Source organism: Heterocephalus glaber, unplaced genomic scaffold, assembly GCF_053883595.1.
Source record: "Heterocephalus glaber isolate CG9 unplaced genomic scaffold, H.glaber_assembly_v1.0 deba00001465, whole genome shotgun sequence".
Lineage (NCBI taxonomy): Eukaryota > Metazoa > Chordata > Mammalia > Rodentia > Bathyergidae > Heterocephalus > Heterocephalus glaber.
This window is the reverse complement of record NW_028258312.1, coordinates 22,896,676-22,918,534: the sequence shown is the minus strand read 5'-3', so window position 1 is coordinate 22,918,534 and position 21,859 is coordinate 22,896,676. Positions and strand designations below refer to the sequence as shown.

At 39.2% G+C, this 21,859-nt stretch overlaps 1 protein-coding gene across 7 annotated transcripts in view; it reads left to right on the top strand.

The window, feature by feature from the left end:
• Adgrv1 (adhesion G protein-coupled receptor V1) overlaps positions 1-21,859 on the top strand; it is a 483,421-nt gene that overhangs the window by 109,577 nt on the left and 351,985 nt on the right. For all 7 annotated transcript variants that reach the window (XR_015438967.1, XR_015438966.1, XM_087180966.1 and 4 more), the window contains 11 exons: positions 257-437; positions 1,631-1,833; positions 6,283-6,412; positions 10,284-10,406; positions 11,767-11,906; positions 13,742-14,351; positions 15,636-15,851; positions 17,236-17,451; positions 18,155-18,399; positions 19,407-19,588; positions 20,359-21,170. Coding sequence is in view for 5 of the 7 variants with exons in the window: in XM_087180966.1 (XP_087037092.1) it covers positions 257-437; positions 1,631-1,833; positions 6,283-6,412; positions 10,284-10,406; positions 11,767-11,906; positions 13,742-14,351; positions 15,636-15,851; positions 17,236-17,451; positions 18,155-18,399; positions 19,407-19,588; positions 20,359-21,170 (3,058 nt within the window). In the remaining 2 variants the exon portion in view is untranslated. The remainder of the gene's footprint in view (positions 1-256; positions 438-1,630; positions 1,834-6,282; positions 6,413-10,283; positions 10,407-11,766; positions 11,907-13,741; positions 14,352-15,635; positions 15,852-17,235; positions 17,452-18,154; positions 18,400-19,406; positions 19,589-20,358; positions 21,171-21,859) is intronic.

The following is a 21,859-nucleotide window of genomic DNA, read 5'->3' as shown; positions in this document are numbered from 1 at the left end:
AATTTTTACAGAACACAAACATTCACATAATAGCAGTACCCATAATAGTTTAAGGAGTTAATTTCCTCAGATCACTTTTTCTCTCTTTATGTATGTATATGTACATGCACATATATATTCTTTAATGTGTAAATTTGTGTAGCAAAGTCATATTAAATAGTAATTTCAACTAAACACAATCAATTAGCTTTTTATTTTCCTCTGGTAATTTCTGTATGCCTCATAGCATAATGCCTCTGGATTTTTACATCTATAGGTCCTGAATATATATGTTCTCGATGATGATATTCCTGAGCTTAATGAATATTTTCGGGTGACCCTGGTTTCTACAGTTCCGGGAGATGGGAAACTGGGTTCAACTCCCACCAGTGGCGCAAGCATAGATCCTGAGAAGGAAACCACAGATATCACCATCAAAGCTAGCGATCATCCCTACGGTAAGCCACCTGTTGTGAGGACGGGTCCCTCTCCTCGGTGCACTGGGTTTTAGACCTTCCTAAGAGGGGACTTTTTGCAAATGATTGAAGTAGAATGGAGACCTTCTCACTTCTAAGCCTCCATTTTGGGGAAGATTTCTTCTGAAAAAAGATATAAAGATCACTTTCTGAACTTATATAATTTGGCAAGTTTTTTGCAGGATTATTTAAAATGAAAAAAGTACTTCCACTTATGGCTATCAGAATTCCTTCACTTAAAGATTCCTTTATGCATACAAGGCAAGATGAATGTTATTATGTAGCACAAATGTATACTAAAAAGGTAAAATGAATTACCTTATGCTGGTATACTAATATCTAAGTAATTGAAGTACTTTGTAATTTATATTTTATTGGGCTTAAAGATGTGATCCCTGTCATTTACATTAATTTGTGCTTTATTCTTAAAAGTGATAATTTTCTCAATTGGGGAACTAAAATCATAGATGTCTGCTTGACTAAATTCAGATTTTTTAAATTGAAAAGCATGTTTCTTGTGAAGGAATAAAGCAAGAACACTGTTAAAAAAATGTATGGATAGGAAATCTGAAAAGCTCTCCATTCTGGTTTTTATAGTTAAATTTTTTTGAAAGTGTTGCAGATCCTTTAGGGTATCATTAATCCTGTTCTACAATAAGGATTAATTCTAAAGGATTAATTCCAAAGATCGCACTTAAGTCTGAGTAAGTGTTTGAAAATAAATATTTTTAAAATGCAGTGTTCCTTTAATTGATACCTCTTTAGGGGAAAAAAAGGCTTTCTTTGAGAAAAGACAAGGAAAATAACATTTTTACTTTTCCACCTTTTTTTTTTTTTTGGTACTGAGGCTTGAACTCGGGTCCTTGTGCTAGTGGGGCAGGTGGCGGAACCACTGAGCTAAATCCCCAGCAACATTTTTACTTCTAATATGAAAGCATATACACATATTCCATATCAAGAGCATGTTAAGCAAATCTTTACTAAAATCTTTTTACACGAAAGCCTTCAGGGCTTTAGCCTGGTGATGAAAACTGGTGCAAGTCTGATTGAGATGAGTAAGGAATCCTGCACAGAGCCTCAGGCCGGAGGATCCCAAGTTCAAGGGCCTGTATCAAAAAACACAAGCAAGCAGATTCCTGTAGGTGACCCAAGGTGCCCTGTCTCCCATGCCCCAGGCTTGCTGCAGTTCTCCACAGAGCGGCCTCCCCAGCCGGAGGACGCCATGAGCCTGCCCGCCAGCAGCGTGCCGCACATCACCGTGCAGGAGGAGGATGGAGAAGTCAAATTACTGGTCATCCGTGCACAGGGCCTCCTGGGGAGGGTGACCGTGCAATTCAGAACCGTGTCCTTGACAGCGTCCAGTCCCAAGGACTACCAGGTGGGTCCTTGTGCCCTTGGGAGCTGCATTTGCGCTGGTAAAGTGGGTGCAGCACTTCTTATGGAGGATTGGAAGAGTCTCGCACTGAATCTAGACCCACTATTCAGGGAAAATAAGCACTGATGGTTTTTTGGCTTTTACATTTATGTGAATTAAGGTGCCTGATTGCATTGAAATCTGACGCTTAAATGGCTACCATTTTGCTTTTTTCTTATACTTTATACTTGCCACAGGCTTCTCTTATGTTGTTACAGGTTTTATATAAATGCTACAGATTTGGATTGCATATATTTAAAGTTAAGTTTCTCAACTAACTCAAATTCTTTTACCTAGATCCATCAGACAAAGCCAAAATTGCAAAGAGGTGATCCATGTCTTTCCCATTTCAATTATTTCTTCTTTAAGTGATAAGCAGCATGGATATTGAATGTGGCATCAAAAAGCAGGGGATTTAGAACTGGACAGAACTGGGGTTTGCCTGGACCTCAGAATGTGACCTGTTCCATACATGCCCGAATGTAGCAACACCGAGGGCCACTCCCTCTTCTCATTGGCTCTGGTACTCTTTGTATGTGAGTGCTCCTGATTTTTTCTAGACAATCCTTCCCAAGAAGAATTTTATATCCTTCAATATTTTTGTTTTCCTAAATAATCTTTTTGTTTGAATTTAATTTTATTCTTCCTGTTTTTCACTTTCTTTCTAGAAAGACCCACACAATCACACAATAGTGTAGCATTTAATAGTTTATACTCACTTTCCCTCTGAACCCCCAGAAACCTTGGATGGCCAAATTCAATTAATCTTAACTGTCTTCACTAAATTGTCTTGGATCTCTCCTTTTGCAACCTTTTTCTTAGACAAGTTATATATTTTTGACCTTGACATTTATTCTCTTTAAGATGATATATAACATATTCCATAAGACATCAGTTTGGTTTAATGTTGTGTTCTCTGTATTCTTTTAAAGCAATACTTTAGCCTTCCCATTGATAATCTTCAATTTCTAATTAAACCAAGTATCTTGAGCTTCCAGTTGTATTATCATTTTCTTTACTAAGTAAAACAAAATGGAAGATCTTCCTGGCCTCCCTTCACCGGTACTGACACATCCTGGTTGTTGTATGTCACCGCCTTGAACTGATGCCTTTGCTTATCTCTGACAGCCTGATGGCTTTTGCCATCAGCCTTCCTTTGATGCTTCACCTCTCCTTGCCTGCATTAGCATAAAAGCAAGATTTCTTAGGTGCTATATGTGAGAGTGTGTCAAGGGGAAGAAGGAGAGGAGCCAGGAGGAATGTGTAAAGAAGTGGAAGTAATTGAATTGCAGATGTCACTGTTCTTAACCTTATTCTCATAGAAGTTCTCAGTGATCCGCAGCATCAGGTTGCTTCCATCCCAGCTGGGTGGATGACATTGAATAGCTAGTTAGTTACTCAGTGAGACTTTGGGGTGGGAGTGCTCAGGGCCTGTGATCTGAGAGAGGTGGGTGTTGGAGCCATAGGCTGGGTACTCAGGGAAAGCTTCCTGGCTTCAGGCTGAGCTCTGAAGTGCAAGGAGGGGAACAGTGCATAAATGGGGGAGAGAACTGCTTGAGACTGGTAAATGGCTGGAGAGGAGTCAGTGAAGGGAGGGCACCGGCTTTAGGAGGCCTGCAGGTGGCCAGGGTTTCCACAGTGTGGAAAGCAAAGTGTGGCAAGAGAGAAGCTCTGCGTGGACTGGATCACTCAAGGCCTTAGAGATCTTGCTGCACGTTTGGATCTTTTAACAAGGAGAAGTGATTGAAAGATGTTGCGTATTCACAAAAGGTCACAAGGCTGAATTGTGAGAACAGATTAGAATCTGATATGCAAAGACAGGCAGACAGACAGTGGTGCAAGGCAAGACGTGGTGGTGTCTTGAGCCAGGCTGGTGACAGTGGAGGTGAAAAGGGGTTTGTGGGCTCAAATATTTTTGAATTAGACGGCGGGATTTGAGGGTTATTTAGTGTGAAGGATAAGGCAGAAAAGGGCTACAAGAATGTGTCCCCAGGGCCTGGCACCTCACTGATCCACAAGTTAACTATGTGGGAAGGATTTGATAAGATATGGTTTGTAAGGAAAGATCATAAATTTGACATTGTGGTGGAAATTATAGGTAAAATTTCAAATAAGTATTAAGATTTAAGTCTGTCAGAGGCTGGAGACGCAAATTTGAGGTGAGAACCCATGCATAGTATGAAAGGCTCCCGGCTCCTGCTCAGGGAACCAAAGATGCCATGCCGAGGGGACAAGCACCGCTGATCGGCCGTCCAGGCAGACCCCTGGGACGGTAAACTCGGCCCCAGCCAAAAGTTAGAAGGACGAAGTTTAACGAAGGGAGACTCTTTACGTGTAAAGATGAAAAGTGGAAAGCAGAAGACAGATAGATAGCTGCCCTGACAAGGAATCAGGGCAGGGGGTCCGGAAAGATGGGGGACCCAGGGCCCTTTGTTCCCAGCTACTTTTATAGGGGGTTGAATGGCCCTTCCCCTCCAGCTGGAACTCGCTGGAACTGGACTGGGTTCCAGGCACTTCTGCCTAGCGTCATTTCTTCTGGTGGTCTATGTGCAGCTTCTTCCTGGCAGTTTGCTTGGCCCTGGCCTACCTTTTAAGGCCTTGTGTTTGCAGTGGGTGCTGATTGGCAAGGTAGTGCCTTATTCTTATTCGTGGTTAGCTCAGAGTTAGTAAGGGGTGGGTGGTATCTGTTGTACTCTATAATGACCCCAGAGTGAACAAAAAAGTGACTCTAGAGTGAGTACACACATGTATAAGTGTGTGTTAGTGCATAGTGTGTGTACACACTGCCTCCTGGCTTCCCCTGTGTTTTATTGGGAGGGGCAGCTTATTGTTTGTGCTCTTGGCTTTCTCTCTGTGTCCTGCCTGTCAGCTCTTTTTCTGATCTGTTGGTGCCTTTCTTTATCTCCTTTTTCTTCCCCTCCCCCTCCCCCTCTCTGTCCTCCCCCCACCCCCCTTGTCCTTGACTTGTTTCCCAGGGGAGCTTCTCTAGTAAAATTTGTTTTTAACTCCTTCTGGTTAGGGTTAGCTAAAAGACCTAAGGAGGCCCCTATTTTATTTTCTCGTCTACAGACCCCTGTCCCTACAAGGTGGTAGATACAGTGTCTAGAAAGAATCTGATGAGCAGTTTTTAGAGATTGGAAGGAAAATGTTAAAATTGGCAGTGCATAGTGAAAAAGATGAGGTAGCATGGTAGAAAGAAAAAGTGAGAGCGTATGATACCATGGAATACCAAAGAACATGTTCCAAAAGAACAGATAGCAATTGTGTAAAAGATGGCTGAGTTCAAATAAGAAAGTTTCCTGTGAAAGTTAAATGTCACTTCTGTTGTTAAAACTTGTAGCATTACTCCAGTGGCTACTAAAATCTGGGTAAAGTTAATTACTTCTCACTGAGCTGTGTACCTTTTATAAAAATTATTATTTCAATCATTTTATCAATGGTTAACATTTTTTTCTGGAATGTTCTTCATAGAGTCAAAATTTTGTCTTGGCTTTGTATTGCAAGCATCAAAAATGTTTCCCTGCACATACAATGTGTTTGACACCACTGAAAAGGCGGATAAATGAGGGAAAGTGAATTGGCACTTGGGTTCCTCCGCTTAGATTTGGAATCATTAGTAGCTCCACGAGGTGAAGTAGAGCAGCTCACACAAACTTAACACTAGAAAATTTTAAACAACTTTAAAGCATTCTCATACCTTCAGAGGAAAATGCTTATATGAAATAGTGGAGGAAAAGGAACCTTCAGACTGATTTGGAGTAACTCTTTGTTTTTCTTAAGTATGTGAACTTTTCTGAAGGGAGATCTATATTATGAATTCTAACCTCAAGTATAATAAAGGAAAGATTACTGCCAAATGGAATGATAGGTGTTATTGCTTAGACCCTCAGAATGAAAATGCCATCATTATTATGCCCTGGGTATTTAAATTTCTCAATTATATTGGGGCTGGAGATTTAGGTCAGCGGTTCCAGCGCCTGCCTTGCAAGCTCAAGGTCCTAAGTTCAATCCCCTGTACCAAAACAAAAAACAAAACAAACTTCTCAATTATATAATTTTAATAGCCCTAAATGTGGTTGGTTGGAGAATTCCGTGTATTGTACTGAAATAACTCTTCAGGCATTTGTGGTTGTCCCTTATTAAGATTTTTCTTTTGCCTTGACTACTGTTCTGATGAATAGGCAAATAAAATTCAAATCCATCTATCTCCTTTATTTAGTTTAAGGCTGTATAATTAGAATAGTGAGCACTATTCATATCCACTGAAGTGGTTTTAATTTTGTACAATATTTTACTTAGGTTCTTCTGTTTCAGTATTTATAACAATTTGGTAGATCACAAACATTCTCATTTTGCAATTTCAGATACTGAATAATTATAATCTAATGAATAAACCTTTTATTTATATTTCAGAGTGTTGCTGGCACATTAGAGTTTCAACCAGGAGAAAGATATAAATATATTTTTGTCAACATCACTGATAATTCTATCCCTGAACTGGAAAAATCTTTTAAAGTTGAGTTGTTAAACTTGGAGGGAGGAGGTAAGTAAGACTGGTGATTCAGAAATACCCAGTATTTGCCTGTCTGCCTACCATGATGACGCTAGATTCTGTTCATTAAAGAGTCCTTTTAATTAGAAAAAAGTACTGTTAACACAGTAATTATACAAATTTGTGAGATTCAGTGGACACTTCCTTACATGCATACATAGTGCTTTGATCATGTCCAGCCTCCCTTTTACCCTCTCTTTCCCTCTTCTTCCTCTCTCTCTCCCAGTCCCTTTTTCCTGTCCTCATAGGACCTCTTCCACTTTCAGGTCATCCTTTTCATTGTTTGTTTTTTGTTTCCACATATGAGAGATAATATGTGATGCTTGTCTATGCCTATGCCTGGCTTATTTCGTTTAACACAATGTTCCCCAGTTCTATCATTTCAAATGACATGATTCCATCCTTTATTGCTGTGTAATATTCCATTCCATATAGATCATATTTCCTTCATCCATTCATCTATTGTTGGGCACCTAGGCTGGCTCCCTATCTTGACTAGAAGTCAAGTTCGAGCATAGTGCCATAGTAAACATGGGTGTGTAGGTGTCTCTCTTTATACTAACTTCCTGTCCTTCAGATAAATACCCAGGAGTGATATAGTTAGGTCATATGATGGTTCTATCTTTAGTATTTTGAGAAACCTTCATATTGTTTTCCATAGTGGCTGTTCTAATTTACATTCCCACCCACAGTGTGTAATTCTTCTTTTTCTCTATAACCTCTCCAGCACTTATTAATACTATTTTTATAGTAGCAATTCTGGCTTACTTATTTAGTGAATGAATTACTAGATTTTGGAGAGTTTAGCCTGAAAGCTAGTATTTCCTTCAGGTTTATGGTAAACATGCTTTCTTGGTAAAAGGAATATTCCTATCTCTCTACATAAATTTTGAGTATTAGTTTTATAAATTTATATTCAACTCAATTTTCTGTGAGGTTTGGTGAATTTTCAGGAATATCTCCTTTTATTATATGAATATTGCCTATTGGGTTATTTCCCTTTTATTACCCATTGATATTTTCCCAAAGTAAATGTGCTTTTAGAAGGAAATGATACAATTATCCGAAATCACTGAATTACAATTGTCATTTATACCAGGTATTCCTAAAACCACCTCTGTGTGTACCTCCTTTTTTTCTTTCAGTTGTTTATTTGCCCATGTTTGCAGTGCATGTTTGTGTTGCATCTGCTGTGTGCAGTTGGTGCATATCCATGACACATCTTAATCCCTTTTTCCTCCCTCCCTCCACCACCCCTCCATTCTGTGGTCTCCTTCCCATTTGAGAAAGATCCATCTTCCTACCTCCTGCTGTCTGTCTTTTACTTTGCTTTTTATTCATAATTTGGGTTTCTCATGTAAGAGAAACCATGCGATATTGAAGCTTGTGTGTCTGATTTATTTCACTTAACATTATGGCCTCAAGGTGCATCCATTTTCCTACAGATGACTAAAGTTTATCCTTCTTTATGGCAGAGTAGTACTCCATTATGTGTAAACACATTTTCTGTATCCATTCATCTGAATTTTCACTGTAGATCCTTTAAAGATACATCAAGGTAACACAGGTAAAAACCAATCCTTTTAGGTAGTCTGTGTGAAATTATTATCACTAAAATAATTCAATAATACCTTATCCTCAATTTTAATATTTAGAAAGCTCTAATTATCAAAGATGTTTGGAGGTAAAACTCATGACATGGCATCTGTATTGAATGAAGTTATTTATATTTATCTTGTATAGATGAGCTATTTATATATGCCTCTTTGCAGAAGTACTGATGTGTTTGATTACCAGGTGTTTACTGGCAGTGTTTCAGAATCCAAGTGCCATGCCCTGTGTTACTTTTGTAATTATAGGAAATGGAAAGTTGGCATGGTATTCTTCAGGACAGTCCCTTTTGCTATAAAATTATTATATATTACTATCTATGTTATTTTGATACACAAACAGTCATAGTATATAAGCGAGATAAAGAGAGGTTCAGTAAGACACATACATTAAAATTGTCTTTGTGTATGAAGTGGTCCTTTGGGTGAAGTCTGCAGATTTCCCTTTCCTGTGTGCCCACCTGGGAGAAGGCAAAGCAGACCAAGCTCATGCTTGGGAGCAGGGTTTGATTAAACAAGCGGTGTCACGGTTTGGTGAGCGCTCGGCACAGGAGATATGTGCTGGGTGACCTCACCGGCTGGTGGCGTGCAAAGACCCTGGCTCTGCTTGTCCCCTGGAGAGGAACCCCACACCTCGAAATCATCATCAACAGGACTTGCATTAGTCAAAAAGCTACTGTAAAATATTTGCAAAGCTGCCCTTTGTATCACAGCTAAAATTTCTTATTTAATAGAAAGCTGAAATGTTAACACCGACTTATTACGGAGCCCCAAATATCCGTGTTGCCCCTTTCTCTGTCACTGGAGCTTGTACCCAGGGCCTTGCTCATGCTACGTGGCACTTTACCACTCGACTGCGCACAGACTCTGAGCATCAAATATTCCTGAGATGATATGTGTGAACAAAGTGATACTTGTGATTTTATGGAGAAACTTTCCCCCATCTATAGAAAATGCATTACTGTCTACTAAATGAGCATAAATATGCATTTGCAAGTGAATTCTGGAGTTTCTTTTTAAGCAGTAGTGACAGAGTCAGTTTTTCTCTGTAAGTGGGCATTGGAAGAAAGGAAATGTTGCCAGTGGTCTCCACTCCCACACTCGTACCTAGACTCTGCCTTATTGTGGGACAACTTGGAGAGCTACAATCTCCTGATGATCCAGGGAACACTTCCTACCCCATACTGTCTTGTCCCCAAAGCTGTTCTGATCTGCTGGCCACAGCCTGAGGAGACGTTTTGTGCTAGCCAAACTATGGATAGTGGTAAATGTCACATCTCCTCCCCATGACTTCTAGGTAGTTTGGGAGCAGTACTGCAGAGTCGCTGGAAATCTGCTTGTCTGTTAGGTCTCTCACATGATTTTAGGTCCTGGGTGACTCAGTTGGGATATCTGGAATATCTGGTCCTATGGAGGGGGAAAAACAGCAGGACAGGTGTTAAGCTAGTGCCTTAATCAGGGAGGGATATGGGTAAAAGTGCATATGTACGGGTTGGCTTTGCTTTTCTTACCTGCTTTTCGTAACTCTTATTACTGCCCTCCTTTCTTGTTTGCAAACATTTGGCCAAATAATGGTTGGAGTATAAGGATTGAGGGTGTTACTACTTTGCCTGTATTGTAGTCTTTATGTATTACCAAGGCATTTTATATTTTCACCATATTATTTTCCATTATTTTATTTTTTCTTTACAACATTTCTATGAAAGGCAACACCATGTAGGTGAGAAAGATGAGGTAGCAGATGTGTCTTACTGCAGGTTTTCCAGCTGGTGTGTCTCACAATCAGGCCTAGTGTTGCTTATCCCAGTGTTGATGGCAAGGTTGAGAATGGTAAAGGCTGTGGGGGTTTGACTATGTGGAGGGGGGAAATGTTCTGTGGATTTCTCTAATTTTGAAATTTTTTTCAGTGCTAAGGTCACTGTAGCAGATATATAGGCCTAAGTGTATTACTGATATTGTATACCACGTGGGTATTTTTTAAATGTCAGAAAACAATTTACACTGCCGTAAATAGAAGAAAGTTTAAAAATAAAATTATGAATAGTTGGAAATGTGAACTACCAACCACAATTGACATGGACTCTTTCCTGAAACAATGAATGACGTTGTTACTTAGTAGCTTGACTGGTGTTATGATGCAGTAATGTTCTGCAGTGGTCTGCTTTCTATGGAAGAATGTGTGTCACTGGTGAATATGATTGCGTTCTCCTCTTGCTGTGTTTGAAGAGCTCTTAACTTTCTCGTTGTGTCAGTGCGTGTTGTGCGGGCTGTGTCTCCGCCTGTCCCCGGTGCAGTGGCTGAGATCTTTAGGGTTGATGGCAGTGGTAGTGGTGATGGGGACATGGAACGCTTCCTCCCGACTCTCCACAGACGTGGTAAGCAGCTGCCCCTCGGTCCTTTCCTAGTGCGTTTTTATTTTAATGTCTCTTTGCAGAGGCAGCAGTACTAACCCCTACTGACGCCTAGAATGTGTTGGTCCTTTACATATTTTATCTTGCTAACCATCACTGCAACTTGGTAAAGTGCCATTTGCTCCACATTTGTCACCCGCTAGAAAGTGGCGGAGTCTGAGTCACTTCCCTGTCTGTCCTAAGCCGAGGCTCTGGTCTCTCTGGGCCTCTAATGCAGCTCCTTGAGTCTGACCAGACAGGAATTGTGCTTGCATGGCGTTTGTAAAAGTAATTGTTGAAAAATATTTTATATAGCTTTGAGTATCGAAAAGGAGATAAATGGAACATTTATATTTTCATGTTAAATGCACCATACTTATTTACTGTATAAAAAGAACCATGAGTTTCTATGTGTAGCATTTACTCAAAACAAATGGAAAAAGAAATGAGGAATAAAATAGATGGGGAGATTTCAATTGCCAATTGGTAGGGGGAATATTGAAAAGAAGATGGCTTCTGAAATGGATTCACAAATGTGATTCTGCTTTTTGCTTTGCTTATTTTTTCATATGTGAAGAGAATATTTAGAATACTTGATGGCTGAAAGAGAGCACTTTTACTTCTCAGAGGTTCCTTTCCCAATGCCGGGTTGCTAATTGGAGTGTCAGAACTCACGTTCCCACCCCTGCATTCCTAACTTCCATCAGTGCCTCATTGGTTTCTCTCTCTTTAATTACTACCTAGAGAGTTTTTCTTTTTCTTTTCTTTTTTCGGTCTCAGTAATACAAAATAAAAACTAAATGTACTTGTTAGGAAAATAGAAGCTTCTTTAGATCTTAGCATCTTTTTAGTTATAGGATTGGACTATTTGGGATCAAATTGATAGTAAGAGAATGTGAAAGTAGGCCTTGAATTGATGCACATTGGAGGCCAGGAATTTATTCAGCTAGATTGACTAAAATCGTGGGGAAACTACTGTTTCATTAAAGTAAGCGTCAGTCTGGCTCAAATTCTATTGAGGTCAGTGGGGGTCGTGGGAGACCTTCCTCCTGTATTCTCTGAAGAATGTTCTTTTTCACAGAGAAGAAAAAGAAAAACAAGTTTTCTTTATTCATCTCCAAGTGCCTCTGCAGCATGTGTGTACCAAGTTGGTGCCAGTGTAGAGAGAGGTCATAAAAACATGAGTATATGTGGCAACCATTTGTGTCTGCCTTTCTTTCTAAAACAAATGAGAATGTACTCTGTGAATGGAATGGCTCTTTTCAAAAGTTGCTCTTGGCTTTTCCTGTGGTTTGTAAATTACTGATTAACATTTTCCTGATACTTGTTGGAACTTGTCCCTCAGCCAGCCTAGGAGTGGCTTCCTGGATCCTGGTGACTGTGGCAGCCTCTGACCATGCACATGGCGTGTTCGAGTTTAGCCCAGAGTCGCTCCTTGTGAATGGAACTGAACCAGAAGATGGGCACAGCACTGTGTTGCTAAATGTGAGTACTTTTTCCCTCTGTTCCTACTCTGTGTTCTTTAAAATAAATGTTTAATTGTATTATGAAGATTTGTTTTCTGGGTTTTTTTTCCTGTAGGTGGAAAGGAATGAGCCCATTGGCACAGACATTACAAATTGATAATTGAATAGTGATTTGGCATTTGTCTCTGTTTAATTGTGCATATAAATTCATTTTATTATTCTGAAGTCTAGATTTCTGACCCTTTAAGGAGAAATACAATGAAGCTGTACTATGAGTATTTATCTTATGTAGATTTTTCCTTGAGATCAGACAGACTGTGGAAACAGACATCTCTAAAATATCAATGTCTAAGCACAACAGAAATTTGTTTTTCACTCATGGTATTCATCCAGCCTAACTGATCACTGGTCATCTGTTCACTTTAGAGACCAGGAATTACAGAGCCTGCTGCTCAGCAGGAGTTTCTATCTTAACTTCTTTCCTTCTTCTTCCTTTTGTTCTCCCTTCTTCTTTTTGTGGCACTGAGGATTGAGCCTAGGGCCTCCTGTAAGCTCAGCAAGTACTGTACCCTCAGCTGCATCCCCAGTCCCTTTCTGCCTTATTTTGAGACAGGGTCTTGCTAAGTTGCCCGGTGCTCCCAGCTTATCTGATTTTGAGACCAAGTCTCACTGAATTGCCCAGTAGCTGCTGGAACTACAGGTGTACTCCTCCGTACCTGTTTCCCCCAGTTCTTTCTGAACCTGATTTTCATTCTTCATACTTGGATTTTCATGGTCACAGCAAGTCGCATGGCCATGCCTAATGTGAGAGGGTGAAGTACAGTCCTGTTCTGCTATTTCCCAGAAGGGAAAAGAATTCCAAAACATTTGTGAACAGAAGTGTTAAGAATAACTCTATATGGTTGTGTGTGTGGTTGTGTGTCTCCCTGTGTGTGCGCATGTGTGCATGTGTGTGTCTGTGTGTTCATTCTGCTTGGTTCCAGCAGAAATTCATAAGGATTCTATTGTTTAGTGACCCAGGCAAGATAGAAGTTTTCTTAGTGCTTTTATACAGATAATGAAGAAAATCTCCCAGACATGTTCTTCTGTATTACTAGGGCAGATCTTCAATAAACTGTTGTGGAATTAATTGACCAACTTTAGAAAGAATAGCTACTTAGAAAAGAGAACAAAGAATTAGGGAGAAAGATCACATTTTAATAAAATTATTATTTATAATTTTATTTTGAACTAGCAATCATTTGAAGTACAAATAAAAATTATTTTTGAGGATAAGAAATTGGGAGTTATTTTTGAATATGTCTAAGCTGTTCACTCTTCTTAATGTATTAAAAAAAATTTCTTCCTTTTTAAATGTGTTTTGTTATACCTTGGGCCAAATATGGAGTTGTTTTTGGATGGTTGGTTGTATTATATCAAAGATAAAAGGGAATATTATATGTTTCAAAAATGAGTTTTATGGCTAATGTCAGAAAAGTGCAACATATCTATTCCTTACAATCAAGTAAATACCATTTTTCAGTAAATGCAAATTTTTTATAAATGTGCGTAAGAGTAATAAATTGTTAGTCACATTTGATTCGTTTTTAATGTATATTATAATTACTTATAAGGTACACCTATAATTTAGAAACTAAAATTTTTCATCAATATATGTTTAACCACTCTCCATTTATACAATCCCCGAGGGTCTCAGGGGTGGGTGGTATATTTCCCGTGCCTTCAGTAATCTTACAATCTTGAGAACTGATATAGTAAAATTAAGTTTACAACTCTGCTATCATTACGTGCTCACAGCCTGTGAGTCAGTGGGTTCAACCTCTTTGAAACAGTTTACTCTTGGCTATTTTGTAGGTGGTGAGGAGTCACGGAGCTCTGTCCTGGGTGACTTTGCATTGGAGCACAGCCTCAGATCCTGATGGCGATCTCGCTTTCACCTCCGGCAATGTCACCTTTGAGGTCGGCCAGACACGCGCCCACATCATGTTGGAAATCCTGCCGGACGAAAACCCGGAGCTAGATAAGGCGTTCTCGGTGTTGATCCTCAGTGTCTCGAGCGGTTCCTTGGGAGTTCACACCAATGCCACGTTAATAGTTTTGGCCAGTGATGATCCTTATGGCGTATTCATTTTTTCTGAGGAAAGTAGACCTATTACAGTTGAGGAAGCGACCCAGAATGTTACATTATCAATAGTCAGGTTGAGAGGCCTCCTGGGGAAAGTCAGAGTCTCCTATGCAACAGTAGATGATACGGAAAAACCACCTTATTTTCCACCTAATTTAGCCAGAGCAACTCAAGGAAGAGACTATGTATCAGCTTCTGGATTTGCTCTTTTCGTGGCTAATCAGAGTGAAGCAACAATAACTATCTCAGTTTTGGATGATGATGAACCAGAAAGGTCGGAGTCTGTGTTTATTGAGCTACTCAGTCCAGTTTTAGTGGAGAAAGTACAGAATCGCCCAAGTAAGTATCCATTAATGTGTTATTATGAGAAATAAGAATCTTAAAACATCAAATGTAGACTTCAGTAAAAGAAAAACTTCTATAAAAATACTAAGGTATAACTGAAAGCATCATCTCACACAAGCTTATCTGTAAGACAGTGGGAAATGAACATATTTTCTCCTTCAAAATCATATTTTTAATGTCAGTTATGTTCTCAGAGTAAATTTCAGAAGCTTCTGTGGAATCCATGTGTAACTGATCCTCTAGCACTATTGTACTATATACTATAGCTTTAGATATTCTGGAACCAATCTACAGAGTCCAGGGGTATTGCTAGATTTATTTCTGAAGATTCCCTAACCACTCAGTGTTCTTTGTACAGTGTTGGTAACAAATGTGCATCCATGCACAATTGAATATTATTCAGCTTTAACAAAGAATGAAATCCTGTTATTTGTGGCAAAATGGATGGAACTAGAGGACATTACTGTAAGTGATTTAAGCCAGGCACAGAAAGATAAATATTGCATGTTATTATGTGTATGTGGAAGCTAAAATGGTTGCTCTTAAGGAAGAGAATAGAACAATGATTATTAAAGAGTAGGAAAGACAGGAAGAAGGACAGGATCCTTGGTTACAAATACTATTAGATAGGAGGAACAAGTTCTAATGTTCATAGTATGTTGACTGTAGTTTGTAGCTGGTCTTTGAGCTCAAGGAACTAAATTACTTTTCTACTCAGTTTTGTAAATGGAATGCTTTTTTTTATTTTAATTGGCATGGTGGTAAACTAATTAGAAGATCATAATTCTGTAGCTTCATTATTATCTATTGCAACATTATGTAAATTGACAATTAATTATACTTGAATGATTTTCCTCTTTGATAAATTTCCAACTTATGAAACTATTCCTGCAGGGTAACTGTTTCTTTGCTGCAATTTTAAAATAAAATTATCCATAGACTATAAGCTTCAGGAAAGCAGAGACTTGTGATTTATTTTTGTATCTCCAGTGCCTAGATTAATGCTAGTACATATATGTTTTCTTTTTTCTTTTTTTCTTTTCCTTTCTTTTTTTTTTTTAGTACCGGGGATCAAACTCAGGACCTTGTGCTTGCCAGGCAGGCACTACGCCACTGAGCTAAATCCCCAGCTGTATGTATTTGAATCTTTTAAAATATAAAGAGCAGAGAGGAACATCAAATGAGGATCTCATTTGGCTGATGGAATCTTACTGAGGCCTCTTGATTTTCAGGCAGTTCTCAGAATCTTGATATATTAGCTTTTTTTCTACCTTTCAGTTCCAAACTCACCTCGCCTTGGCGTTCAGGTAGAAACTGTAGCCCATCTAACTATCCTGGCCAATGATGATCCCTTTGGAACTCTTCAGCTCTCGACACCAGTTGTTCGAGTGGCAGAAAATCATGTCGGACCCATCATCAATGTGACTAGAACAGGAGGAGCCTTTGCAGATGTTTCTGTGAAGTTTAAAGCAGTACCAATAACTGCGATTGCTGGTAAGAAGGGACATCTAAGAACAGTGAACTCTTAGAAGGACTCATATCCTTGATTAACAAAGCTACCCAAAGATATAATTGCAAAACTCAGCTAGAAAGCAGTATTATTCTTGCATCTTTTTAGACACAAATCTAGAGCTTTAATATATCTCTGACCTCAGTTTGTGAAAACTGATAGCAAATTGCACATACATTCAAAAGCTATGGTTATCAAAATACGCACAACCTAATGAAAAGTAAGCTACAGAAGTCCTTGGCTTTCTTTCTCTTTGTGTATGTTTTCACTTTTTGAAAAGAATTCATATGTAAATGGATACTGAAGACCACAGAAAAAAACAAGCAGCTGTTGCTTTTGGTCCTTCAACCAGCCCTGTCTGTGACCCCTTTATCCTGCTTGTTTATTGATGAGGAATACCAAAGAGGCAGTGGCTAGCATTAACCACTTTAAGTAGGCAAAATGATTTCATTGTCAAATGCAGGCATTCTCTGCAGTCAAGTTCCAGCATTTAGAGAGATTTGTCTAAGAGCAATTAGATTAGAATCTTTCCAGGGTTCACTCAAGGAAATGAGTGCAAATGAATGACATATTGTGCCTGATTTGTAGAAGGAAATCATGTGGACATGATCCTTGCTTGTGAAGATACTAAATCAGGTGCCCCCAATACTGCGTGGTATGCATGCATATTTTTAGGTGGGCAGCTCCTCAGAGTGCCCGGGGGCCTCCAGGCGGACTCACAGTGGGACAGGTGGTGGGTGTGATGAGTCTGTGTCCTGAGACCTTAGCTTGGAGGTTCCAGTGGGATGTGCTCTACCCACTGCGGGGTCAGAAACAAAGCTCAAAGCAACCTGCATGATACTCAGCAGTAGCTTTGAATGCAACTTCACATCAAAGTCTGTCATTTTGGGCCATACCATTAACAATGGTAATGTGCCACATCTGTGCAAGAAAATAATTTATCTCCTCATGAGACTAGAATTCCAGTTCTAAGGGCCGGGGATTTAGCTCAGTGGTTCTGCCGCCTGCCTAGAATTCCAGTTCTGTTCTTTGTTCTACAAAAAAGTAATATACATCTCTTTTTCTGTAGATAGGAGACATTTTATGGTAATGAATAACTCTGTCTCTCTAATACACACACAAACACACATGCACACAAATGCACACCCAACTATGTACACATATTTCTGAAAGTGAAGGAATGTACATGAACAGCCTTAGGAAGTCCTTTCTATTGTTTGGTGATATTGAAAAAGAAACATATTCTTGTTTAGAAAAATGTAGTTAATATCTTCAAACAGTCTGCTCAGGTACATCCATAAATTTTGTTTTTGTTTCCCCAGTATGGAATGTTTGTCCTATTTTGGAGTAAGCCTTTTGTCTTTGTAGGTGAAGATTATAGTGTAGCTTCGTCAGATGTGGTCTTGCTGGAAGGGGAAACCAGTAAAGCTGTGCCAATATATATCATTAATGACATCTACCCTGAGCTGGAGGAATCTTTTCTCATACAACTGCTGAATGAAACAACAGGAGGTGCTGCGGTCGGGGCGTTAACAGAAGCGATCATTATTATTGAGGCTTCCGATGACCCCTATGGATTATTTGGTAATCAGGTTGCCTTGTGTCTTTTACTTGCCCATATGAGACATAGATAATGGCCTCTTCTTTATTTTTAGAGACTCATATTGATTTATTTAAGAGTTCTTTTTTAACCTGTGAATACTGGTATATTGGATCCCCATGTAGAATAACTGGCACTGGTTAGTAGTTATTTAAAGAAAAAAGAAATGAGGAAAGAAAATCACTTCTTAAGACAGAGATGGAAACTGTAGCTTATTGGCTTTTAGATCAGATCTGCGTCCTACAAGTGTCTTCTGAATCTTAGCTAATTCTTTAGAAAACTTATTTAAAGAAATTCCCATTCAGATTTAGATTTCTGAGCTTTCTTGCTAAATAGAAAAATCTAGAAACATCAAGTCCCTTTTCCTGTGTAGATTCACTGGTGAAGCAAAATAGCACCTACTTCTATAGACCACACTCTCCCTGTGTGCCCAGCTGCAGCCCTCAGGGGTTTTATTTCACACGTGTCTGGTATTCTGTGAGCCCTGTGGACATCTGAGTTCATGATTTCTGCTTTTATCACAATGAAAACTAGTTTGGCAGAGCTGACCGAGTGTTATCTCAGCATGTTACTGAGATTCTGTGGGGTATAGTTACAAAGACTTAAGGGGAGAAAGGATCCACTATGTTAGTTTTATGTTGATTCAGTTTTCCTTGTACTTGAAATCAACTTTTCTCTGTCCTTCAGGTTTTCAGATTAATAAACTTATTGTAGAGGAACCTGAGTTTAACTCAGTGAAGGTAAACCTGCCAATAATTCAAAATTCTGGGACACTTGGCAATGTTACTGTTCAGTGGGTTGCCACCATTAATGGACAGCTTGCTACTGGTGACCTGCGAGTTGTCTCAGGTAATGTGACCTTTGCCCCTGGGGAAACCATTCAAACCTTGTTGTTAGAGGTCCTGGCTGACGACGTTCCGGAGATCGAAGAGGTGAGAGGCATCGCTAGTATAGAATGACACTGTAAATTATGCTTTGTATTGCAGTAACTAGAACAGGTGGCTGTTGCTGTGACATTTTAGGAAGAATGTTACATCAAATAAGATATATGTATATCAAATAAGTTATACCTGCAAAAAAATGTCCAAACTGTGGTAGTTTGAAAGTGATCTTTATCTATAACAAAAACAGGAATATTCTAGAAATAGATTATATATGCATGCCAATTTACCAGAACAAGAATTTTTTGTGTGTGCAATTACATTGCATTTTTCAACATTTTGGTTACATGATTAAATGTATATGTGCATCTGTAATAATTCTTGCTATATTTGCTTTGTATAAACTCGTAATTTGTATCCATGTTCTCTTTTGGCTTGAGTGTGAGCCAGTCTTAATTATTTTCTTGATTTTCTACTAATTTATTCATCTCAACTATTATTGAGAATTTACTGAATGACAAATATACTAGATACATGTTCTCCTGATATATATTTTTCACAAAGATGAAGCAATATGATAAACTCTAAGTTTAGATGACATTAAAATATGGTGCTTTATCTTTTAAGCTTTGCTAGATAATTTCTATTTAAGGCCAGGTAGGAAATAAAGCACAGTGGATTAACTTTCCATCAAAATGTATATGCAGTGTTTACCTTAGATTTAAAAGGTATAGGATATAAAATTCATATTATTGAAATGATGAACATAAACAGGGATCTTAAAATTGATTTATATGATTATATAATTGGACATTAAGGAATTTAAACAGCCTGTATTTCTCATGCATAAGCATGCTCTATTATGAAACGCTGATGGTGGATTTTTCTGTTACATGGTGGGTTTGTAAAAGTAATTGGGGGAGATTTTTGAGTCTATTTATATTTTGTTCCATTTTGTTCTTGTTCATGTATGGATATGTTTGATTAGTTTCCTGCATGATTCTTATTCTGATTTCAGAACTGGGATGCTGTTAAGGAAGTTTTCACTGTATTTTTAGGTTATTCAAGTGCAGCTAACTGATGCCTCAGGTGGAGGTACTGTTGGGTTAGATCGAGTGGCAAGTATTATTATCCCTGCCAATGACAACCCTTACGGTACGGTAGCCTTTGTCCAGTCGGTTTATCGTGTCCAAGAGCCCTTGGAGAGAAGTTCCTGTGCTAACATAACTGTCAGGCGAAGGTACATGAGATAGCTGTGTGCACCTGCGGGAGTGGTGGGAATTGTGGGTGGTAGCAAGAATCCTTCTACTACTACATGATTTAGATTTGGTGGTTTTTCTATATCATAACTTATTTTGTGTGTTAGTACAGTGTATTGAGTTACATTTATTCATGGAAAAGCCTATCACGTGTGCCAGGCCCATTGCTAGTGAAATGGCTAACAGGTTACACATCATTAGGCTTCCTCACTCTAAAAGTTTACTGCTTCAATCTGCAGTCTGTTAGAATCTAAATACCTCTGGCACCTAAATTAAGGAGCACTCACTTGTCACATGACAAGGTTCATTTTCCAGGTTCGCTTTTTCTTGTGAGCCACCATAGCGCTCACTGAGCTCCTTCAGAAACAGAAAATACAGAGGTTGAGGGATCTTGTGACAAGTAACTATGCTTCCTATAAATGTACTCATAATATGGTCGATACTGCTTTGTTTCCATGAAATTTAGCAATAAAATTATTTTTGAAATTCTGTTTGGAAGTTCTGGAATGGATGCCATTTACATACCTTGCAGGATGTTTTCTTAGCTTGATTAAAAATAAGCATTATTTGATTGAAAACTGACAAGATTCCTTTACATGAGAAAAAGATACAATGTTAAGAACCAGAGGTAATTAAGCAACATGGTTGTGGTTTACTAGTACTTCAACCACAGTCAGCACTGCTGTGCTCTGCACGCAATCTACGCATGGCTTTGAGTGCTTAACTGTGTTTTAATTGCCTCCACCTTTAGCGGAGGGCACTTTGGCCAGCTGCTGTTGCTCTACAGTACTTCTGACATTGACGCAGTGGGCCTCGCAGTGGAGGAAGGTCAGAATGTACTGTCCTACTATGAGTCGCCAGTTCGAGGGCTTCCTGACCCACTTTGGAGGACTTGGGTGAATGTCTCGGCTGTCGGGGAGCCCCAGTATACCTGTGCCACTTTGTGCCTCCGACAGCAGGCCTGCTTGGCCTTTTCCTTTCTCAGCACTGCCGAGGGTCCACAGTGCTTTTGGATGACATTGTGGATCAGCCCAACTGTCAACAGTTCAGACTTCCGGACCTACAGGAAAAACATGACCAGGGTGGTGTCTCTGTTTAGTGGTCAGGCTGTGGCCGGCAGCGACTACGAGCCCGTGACAAGACAGTGGGCCATGATGCTGGAAGGTGATGAGTTTGCAAATCTCACAGTTTCTGTTCTTCCTGATGATTTTCCAGAAATGGATGAGAGTTTCCTCATTTCTCTCCTCGAAGTTCACCTCATGAACATCACTGCCAGTTTTAAAAATCAGCCAACCATAGGCCAGCCAAACACTTCTACCGTTGTCATAGCATTCAATGGCGATGCCTTTGGTGTGTTTGTGATCTACAGCATTGGCCCCAACACCTCAGAAGACGGCTCATTCGTGGAAGTTCAGGAACAGCCACAAACCCTGGTGGAGCTGATGATCCACAGGACAGGAGGCAGCTTAGGTCAGGTGACTGTGGAATGGCGAGTTGCTGGTGGAACAGCCACTGAGGGTTTGGATTTTATAGGTGCTGGAGACATTCTGACTTTTGCTGAAGGTGAGCCTTGGTTCTAAGTGGATTTTAGTTTTCCCCAACAGTCATCATAGTCAATTTTTATGTTGGTGCTCATAAGAATTCTTACTGACAGTGTATTTTTGCTCATGTGCAGAGGTATACCACAGCTTTAGAGAAAGTAGTAGTTGGCCTATTGATGACTAACATACATAGGCTCACGTGACTACATATGCATCTTTTTTGTTCATTAAAAAGAAAAGATTTTCAGGGAATATGTGAATTTTATTTTTTGTGCATGTGAACAACGCCTTTAAGGAAACACAGAGGCAAATATAATTCAGGTTCTAATTTGTAAACGAAGTTATGGGATTGAACAGTGTACCCACAATCAGCATGTGGGTGAGAACCGGTAGTATCTGAGTAACAAGGAGAGTATCACCTGGAGGCATTTTCATAAGCCCTGGATATGTCAGGATAAATCTTCAGTGGAAATGATTTATAAGTAAAATACTATAAACTTTGGTGGTTGTATTCATAGAAAGTTTATCTTAGTGCCTAACTGATAATACAGTAGTCTTCTTGGACTTCTTTTGAAGACAGTAGTCTTCTTGTGTAGGATCATAATTATATTGTCTATGAAAATGTTCACAGACAATATAATTGTGTATTATATGGCCTATAAACTAGAATTAGGGTCAGATTCACTGATTGTTTTTCAGGACTAGTTGAAT